The sequence below is a fragment of the Trematomus bernacchii genome, unplaced genomic scaffold, assembly GCF_902827165.1.
Source record: "Trematomus bernacchii unplaced genomic scaffold, fTreBer1.1, whole genome shotgun sequence".
Taxonomy (NCBI): domain Eukaryota; kingdom Metazoa; phylum Chordata; class Actinopteri; order Perciformes; family Nototheniidae; genus Trematomus; species Trematomus bernacchii.
In genome coordinates, this window is record NW_022987828.1 from 6,706,588 (window position 1) to 6,715,152 (window position 8,565).

The window sequence follows — 8,565 nt, forward strand, 5'->3', positions numbered from 1 at the left end:
CCAACGAAGATAAGTGTAATTTCATTTAGTCACTTAAGCCCCCATCACAGGAGGAGAGGAAGCCGCTGACAGGAAGCACACACACATCCACACACACACATCCAGACAACACTATTCAGGCCTCTGCTCTCGTCAGACTTGTCTAGATCAAATATTGGGATAAAGTTATCAACCGTTATTTGATTTCAATTTTCTCCACGCACCTCACCGAGGTCATAATAACAACTTTATTTTCAGTGGTGCATAAATTAATTACGCGCATTTAATAACTAAAATATCATTATATTCCCCCTTTAATAACATAAACGCTGCACGCCAGGGAAACCCTTAATAGCGCGGGGCCCTGTAACTGGCCATTATCCGCCTGTAATGATATTACAGAACCAATTACGCGCCATTAGAAGGGATTTTCTGCACTTTATGTGGTTTAGTCCAATCCCGCACTCCTCTTCTAAATTTCAGCTGCTTCTCGAAGCCTCATTTTGCCTCCACCTCAGAGACGCATGGCGTCTGCGCTCTGCCGTCCCAGATGCGCTTTAAAACTAATTGAAAGGGTCCCGGAGCAGATCATTTATCTGAGGAAGCGAAATAAATCGCAGGACCCCTTGCTGTGAACAAAATCAAAAATTTGGCCTTGTGAGTGTTCTACATGCGCAAACCCTTGTAAAGTGGACCCCCTAACACACCCTGACGAGCAATTAACCCACCCGACAGTCAATCTAAAACCCAAAAGCAGTCATCCTCCTTTTTTTAATATATGAAAGAACCAAATAAAAAGTGCAGCGCGTATGTGTGCATGTTTATGGTTAGGGAATATGCTTGACTCTGGAATAACAATCACTTGTGATGAATTTTGTTGGCACAATAGCAGAGCTGCCGTTTGCCACCCTGGGTATAACTCCCTCTCTCCCTTTCTATATTTCTCTGACACACATATGCACACACACATACACGCACACGCACACACACACGCACACACCAGGGGTTGGGGGTGAGAGAGACAAAGCCCTGATAATCCGATTAGGACCAATTAGGCGTGAGATTCTGCGACACTAGCTGAAAGCCTTAACACTCTGTAGACAGTTATACAGTTATAGAGACATCTGGACACTCCCAGAGCGAGAAAGATGTGTGTGCTGTGTGTGTGTGTGTGTGGGGGAGAGAGGGAGAGAGAGAGAGAGAGAGAGAGAGAGAGAGGAAGAGAGAGAGAGAGAGAGAGAGAGAGAGAGAGAGAGAGAGGAGAGAGAGAGAGAGAGAGAAAGAGAGATAGGGAGCGAGAGATGTGGACACTCCCAGTCTGAGTCAGTGGAGGTGCAGCAGCCACTTCTCTCCAGAGCTGGAACTCACTCACATCAGCATCCTCTCTGCAGGTATAGATGCTCATCTCACACCAACTTTGAATCTTCCCAAGTCTCCACCTCTTTTTTAAGGACGACTTAATGTGTCCGATTTTTCCAGCACAGATCTGTGTTGCACAGTTAGCGGCTGAAGGAGATCCGATGCTTTTGGCTGAAACTTTTGTCTCTGTTCCAGGTTTAGTTTCGCCGCTCGGAGACGCGCCAGGATGTTCTACTTTCACTGTCCGCCACAGCTGGACGGAGAGTGCTGTCGCACCAATACATGTGAGTTGACTCTATTGCGTTTTTACAGCGACCTTTAGTTGATTTCATACAGCTGCGAGTTATTTCAAGTGTCTCTATCGATGCGTGTTGGAAAAGTTTGTGATGTTCAGGCTGCGTAATTATGCGCACAAAGTGTGTGTGTTGTTATTGTTGGAGAGGACCGAGAGTAGGCCTGAGCTAATGTTTGTATTTGTATTTTTATGATCTTCTTTAATTAATCATATTTTTTACATAAAAGTGATTTTTTATGAATTGGTCATTTCAAAGATTTCAAGATTGATCGACCTAATAGCACAAACAGTATTATTCATCTTCCTAACGTAAACTTGAAAGGGTTGGCTGCTTAATATTTTTCTATTTACCACAATTTCAAATGAGAATATCAAGGATTTAGTCAGATTTCCCCTCTGCTATGTCAATCTGCAGGCTGTTTTGGTGAAAGCGCTGGTGGTTTGGCCCCGGGGCAGAGGGGGCGTTTTGTCCCGGGCACAGATGTTAGGTGTCATGGCTCTTAGTCCGTCATGGTTCCCCTCAGACACCCAACATCAATGTTTCATGCAACTAATGGAAATACAAAATGTGCCAAAGATCTGGTCTGCTTAGGCCAAGTATTATTTAGCCTGTATTTCTTTTTATGCAGTTCATTTTTTGGGTATATAATCCAAGTTCTCTTGTTAACAGACTGACTGAATTCTTTAAAAAGAAAGGTGCAATTGTCAAACTAATTGTATTGGCTGAACTCTCGAATAAACTTTTTTTTCTTTTTACAGTGAATTCAAACAGCTTTGGTAACCACGCCCCGGCTGATTTTGATGATGGATTTTTGCGTAGAAAACAGCGCAGAAACAGAACTACTTTCACTTTGCAACAGGTAAGAATTGTCCACCACAAAAATATCCTTATTAAGAAATACATGGAACTTTACTAAGAGCCAAACTAGCATGCAGCACTATGATAAAAAGTAAAAGTAGAAAAATAAAACACTTGGCAAAGTTTACAAAAATGAAGGACCTTTGCAGAGACTTATTATAGAAACTAAAATAAGACTTTTATAATGTGTCAATGCGAGATCAACTTTAAATAAATGAATAACACTGATTCATATTTATTATTGATACAAAATTCAAATTGAGGAAATCACTATAGCCAATATTTTTTGTCCTTAGGAAGGGCGTACGTGGTCATAAGTGTAAATGGCCCTTTCTTTGCATGCAGTCAATATGATATAAATCCAATATTTAGTCCTATTTTAAGATCATTACCTCTTTCATCCAAAAAGCGATTTCATTTTTACAAGCATCTATCTGCTGCTGATTATAACATTAAAGAAAAATAAGGGGAAAAAAGAAAACTACAAATGCATCAGTTTAAAAAAGAAAACGTCTTCAAAGTAATATTTACCTGGTGTTTTATGTTTGTGCAGTTGGAGGCTTTGGAGGCCGTGTTCTCACAGACTCACTACCCGGACGTGTTCACCCGGGAGGAGCTGGCCATGAAGATCAACCTGACGGAGGCCAGGGTGCAGGTAGGCAGCAGCAGCGTGATGTGTCCTGGGCACGTTTGACCATGCAAGAGAGGGTAAATTAAGCCACTCTGTCATTCCGGCGATGCACTTTAATAACATCAACATAATGGTGAATATTAGATTAGCTTGATTAATCGGTCATTCATAATTAACCAGCGATAATGTTCCTCGCTAATTTGTCCGCGTCTCAAAGGTAGGAATACATCATCCATGCAGATCCTTTTCCAGTTACGCAGACAGAAAACGATAAACGCTGTAAAAAAGAGGGCAAAGCCTGCAGCCTTCAAATCTCTCTCTTTCTCTGTCACACACACTTTAAAACACAAACACACACACACACACACCTTTAAATTTGTCAATTTATATTCCGGTCCTGCCCTGCACATATGCGCGGTTATAAACTTGGCCAGATGTAATTAAGTTATGTGTCCTGTATGTAATTTCCCGCATTCCAGATTTGCTTTTGGGTTTTGTTGTGCGCACAGATCTAATTGTGGGAAATATAATAGTTTGCCTTTTGTTCCCCAGGGTCATCTTACTATCGCTTAAACCCAATGTCGGGGTTGATAATGGAATCCAGCGCTGTAAATTAGGGATTGTAAACAAATTATTCCCCTCCTAATCCGATTACCACATTCCTATTATTAAATCTGAACATGAATCCACCGCAGTATGCAGGGATATTAAACTTACATTATTATTAGAAAATAAATTTCCTTTCTGTTGTAGTGCTATTGCCCCCCTTTTTGTAAAGTGTCAATGGGCCTCCCCCGCATTAAGAGCACGCTGCAAATTGAGATTAATGGAGCAATTATAGCCCATTCAGAGACGGGTGTGTGTGTGGGGGGGCGCGACTTCTAGCTGGAAGGTGCAGGGGTGAGATAAGTCCATTGGTTGTATTGTTGTCCTGCCACCAACATGTTGTCCATTCTTTATGCCGAATGAATGCATGTGTTTTGTTTGGCTGTTGACATCATTTGTACCTCTGGTACAATAGGAGGGATGCAGAGTACATGCACACCGACGCTAACCTCCATTCACACATCATGATTAATGCCTGCTAGAACCAAGTCCTAATCGAATCTGATGTTGTCAAACAATCACTAAATAGGGAAATAAACGACTTCATCATAGCTGCCTCTCTCTCGGGCAGCACAACTGTCAGTGGGAAGTCATTAAAATATGATAATGAAAAATTGCTCAATTAAATGTTGTTATAGGCAGTGACCTTCATTCGATTAAGATACTAGAAGTTGGTTGTATGTTCTCAGCTGTGTGGATGGGAAGTTTTGGGATAAGTTGCACACTGTGGGAAATTAGAGCGCTTGTGTGACACATTCAAACCCATCCTGAAAAACATTTACAATTGGTGTGCTTAAGTTTGCATTGGTTTATCTGTGATATGCCGAAATATTTTACAAGAGAAATTAAGAACTTGATAAGAATCAATTGGCCATGAGTATAAAGCTGCCTTCAATAAATAAACTAAATGGATGCTAATATGTCAGGAATAGCAGCCAATTTCCAGTTTTAATTGGTGATTTAATTTAATTGTCTTTCTTTTTGTAATGCAGGTTTGGTTTCAGAACCGCAGAGCAAAGTGGAGGAAGACAGAGCGAGGGAGCGCAGACCCTGAAGGAGGAAAAGAGCAGATGAGTGACGGCACTCCTCCATCTCGCATCAACTCTCAGTCCCCTGTGGACCACGGCAGAAAGCAGAAAGACCCGCTGGAGATGCAGCAGAGGTGAGACAATACAGATATATCATTCTTGTAGCTGTTGTAAAACAGTATCACACTAGTGGCATAAAGCTTCTTATGTCCCAAATTTGCAGGCAGGTTAATTTGAATGATGGAAATAAATAAGAGGCAATATCCTTTCCTTCAAAAACTAAAACCACGAAACACTAACAACCATCTACTTAATTTCTGTAAATTAAACTGTCCCACTAATTTGATAAGGAAACAACCAAAGCAGAGTAAGGCGGCTCTGCCGTGCATGTTGTAGTAAGATACAAGTTATAAAATAGTTGCAAAAAAATCCTAGAAATGTATGTGTATTAATAGAATAATTTGTCAATTTCTTTTCTTCACAAGATAATTTAAAATAGTATGCCTTTTTTTCCCAGTATGAACAGGACAGTGGGTCCAAGTGGTCCGTTCTTCCCATCTTGTATACCAGGCACACTCCTGAACTCTGCCACCTACGCCCAGGCCCTCTCACAGGTCGCCACACTGAAAGGTAAATATGATTCTCATTAATTTTTCAATGGTGATAATTAAGATGTGATGAGGAAAATCTGGTTTCCAGGAGTCTCACCACAAGTCCCACTTTCCCACTGTTTTTCAGGTAATGGCTTATGCTCCTGCTGTGTCTCTGACCCCATGGGCTTGTCCTTCCTGCCGCCCTACGGTTGTCAGGGAAACCGCACAGCCAGTGTAGCCGCCCTGCGAATGAAGGCCCGCGAGCACTCGGAGGCTGTGCTGCAGTCTGCCAACCTGCTCAGTGCGGCGAACGGGGGGCCCGGGGCCGGCATGGGGGTCCTGTCTGGAGTCGGCATGGGCTCAGCTGGGCTGGCGAGGCCCACAGTGGGTCCCCCCATTGAGGTGCCCGTCGCTCTGGGGAGAGGGGGGGACAGCTCCAGTCCCAGCCCGGCCACCAAGGTCCTGTCCCTGGGCAGCAGTCCGGACAAACACCCTCACTGCTCCAAGGAACCACTGGAAAAAAAGTGAAGCACTGAACATTAACGTGGATGAACTGATACTCTAAATCTGTGTGACCGTGCCTGTTATTACTACGTTCCTATGAGCAACGAAGCACAACTACTGACCGACTCCAGAAACTGTCTGGGAGACTTTACTGATATCACAATGTATGGATGCAACATTAAAATATTTATTTGACAGTAAATTATTATTGTTTGTGAGAAATGCTGAATATTTGGGGCCTTGTTAACCCCACAGAAGCACAATGTGGTTTTGGATCTATCTGTCTTCACACACTCTTGGACTCTATTTGCTGGACTAAGATAGATACATGTGTGAAACAGAACCTGTTTGATAATGTGAATTCAAGTAATCCTAATACAGATCCTCTTCTTTTCATGAAGAGGACAGATGCTTACATTGTGAATGTTGATGCATGTAAACTGTAAGTACAGAGCTGATGGCAGGACAGGGAGGACCTTTTGGAGAATTTTGGCAATATAATGTTTATGCCATCAGGTCATTTATGGGCTCAAACAATCTCTTATTCTTTTTGATTTTAAAGTGAAAGTGCACTTTATTATTCAGCCACTTTTTAGTGTAAATGTGTACATGTGCCAGAATACAGTATGTCCATGTGTGAACCCCAGGCGGGCAGATGCAGTGACGGAGCGCTCAGTTAGCACATCTGTAGCGCCAGCAGACAGGGAGCACACCCGTCCTGTTGTGACATGTTCTTTAAAACAATCAAAGATGTAGTCGCTCATGTTCCTCTCCTGTTGCCTCTCGCTCCAGCCATCTGTTCTGATACATTATTTATCAGTTTCCCTTAAAGCTGGGAGAGGAGAGCAATCGTGACTCTTATTATTTATTTACTTTTAGGAACGCTCACCCTCTTTCTCTTCCTCCCTCTCTGAGCATTTTTTTTGATACACCCAATTAAACATGAAATATGCTATTTATCAGTGTTGAATTTGCATTTTTAAAAACATTACACCACGCCTCTCCAAACTGAATTTTTCACAGGAAATACATTTGATTGTTCCTAAATATTTCTCCTGACTGCATTGATTCTTGACTTAAGAATCAGCTGATCACATTGCAAATACTTAACCGCAGAGCACACAAGCAGCAGTTGGGCTGATTCAATTTGCGTCCTTGAGGATTTTCAGGAAATTACTTTTGATAGTCAATAACACAATTAAGTAAACTACACACACATTATCATGAATAATTGATAAGAAATTATGTATTACCATGAAGTACTGGTTCAATAATTGATGAGGCGACACCCTGGTGACATAGAAGAGCGAGATAATGTCAGAAGTCGTGCCAGGTTGTACACAGAGCACTAACATCCTATTTTTTCTTTTACAACGTTATGTGTGCATGTTGTAAATACCCTTAAATACTCCAATAAAGTGACACTTTCACTGACTGTGAGTCACCTTCTTGCGACAATTACACATTTTAAGATTTGATGGGATTTTAATTTGACTGGGAGACTATATTTTTCTACAAAAATACACAATACTACTAATACATTTCTGTTGTTGAGACAGAAATGTCCAAATGCAGTAAGAATTCAGTTTCAAAATCAGAACCTATTGTACCCTATTTTATTTATATTTGGTAGCATAACATGAGATAGCAGGTGCTGTGTTGTATCTACCCATGCCACAAATAATATTAGCAAAAACATCATGTCCTAATATAATGATTTAGCCTTAAGAAAGCACCAGAGAAAATATGTTAAGCCCCCTGACATGGCAGCTAATGATAACACAATATCCTTATATAAATGAGCTCTTTTTACAAAAAAAAAACAATATTGAAGAAGGAATCCAGCCAACTCATTCAAAAGACGAGAAAAACACATTCAATCCCTCCACAATTGAATACAGTAGTTGTGGAATTTAATCATTAGCCAAAACAAAGGATGCTGAAGTTATAATGACTCCGATCATCATTAAGTTCTGCATGGGGCCCATAATTCACTGCTTTAATATTTCATAAACAAGTCAAGTTGGTGTTGACATTCAGCTGTGCATGTGGCATCATTGATAATTTTCTGTCACCTAAAAAAAGTCCCGAGGCGGTTTTGTGGAGCATTGTTATATCAAATTAGCTGGAGAGCGGCCAGAAAAGCAGACAAACATGGTGAATATGGGGGACAGCAGTTGAACTCTGTTCTTACAGTGCAGTTAATGGGCTTCTTTTGTTGCAGTAATGAAATATTTTGCAAGGATGTGGGGAGATATGTCCTGAAACAGGGAGACGTTGTGCACATGCATCCTTCCCCAGACAATAAAAAGCGCACAGAAAGCGACAGTATTTTTTAAGAAAGAATGGCACATACATAACATTATTTTGCTTGACATTGGGTGCAACACCTACATCTTCACTTTTCAAGGATTCCAAAATCAAACTTAAAGTGCATACAACTGAAGGGCCAAAAACAGCCTACTCCAGAAACATCTCTGCTTTTCATTCCTGTAGCAGACCTGATCAATAACCCAATCAATTAGAATCAATTAAGCTCAGGTCTGAACGGAGATAATACAAACAAAGCATATCTTAATGCAGCTAGTAATGTGCCTGTCTGCTGTCTGCCACATAACCACAGTCCGCTCCTCCTTACTCAGCATGGGGAAGAGCATCCTCAGCGATTCTGATCAATGCTTACAGTCCTCTCTGGCTTCACATTACAAATA

General features: G+C 41.3%; 1 protein-coding gene across 1 annotated transcript; it reads left to right on the forward strand.

Moving 5' to 3' along the window:
- The first annotated feature begins 3,029 nt into the window (after window positions 1-3,029).
- On the forward strand, window positions 3,030-5,878 carry drgx (dorsal root ganglia homeobox). The gene is made up of 4 exons (XM_034151920.1): window positions 3,030-3,147; window positions 4,722-4,891; window positions 5,275-5,387; window positions 5,496-5,878. Exons 1-4 carry the CDS (start codon window positions 3,034-3,036, stop codon window positions 5,876-5,878), a joined length of 780 nt encoding a protein of 259 aa, XP_034007811.1. The 5' UTR covers window positions 3,030-3,033.
- The last annotated feature ends 2,687 nt before the right edge of the window (window positions 5,879-8,565 follow it).

Excerpts from the sequence above, each read along its gene's own strand:
- drgx (XM_034151920.1), top strand. The coding sequence starts at position 3,034 with ATGTTTGTGCAGTTGGAGGCTTTGGAGGCCGTGTTCTCACAGACTCAC. Across the intron at positions 4,892-5,274 it reads CCGCTGGAGATGCAGCAGAG|TATGAACAGGACAGTGGGTC; the intron begins GTGAGACAATAC and ends TTTTTTTCCCAG. Across the intron at positions 5,388-5,495 it reads ACAGGTCGCCACACTGAAAG|GTAATGGCTTATGCTCCTGC; the intron begins GTAAATATGATT and ends ACTGTTTTTCAG.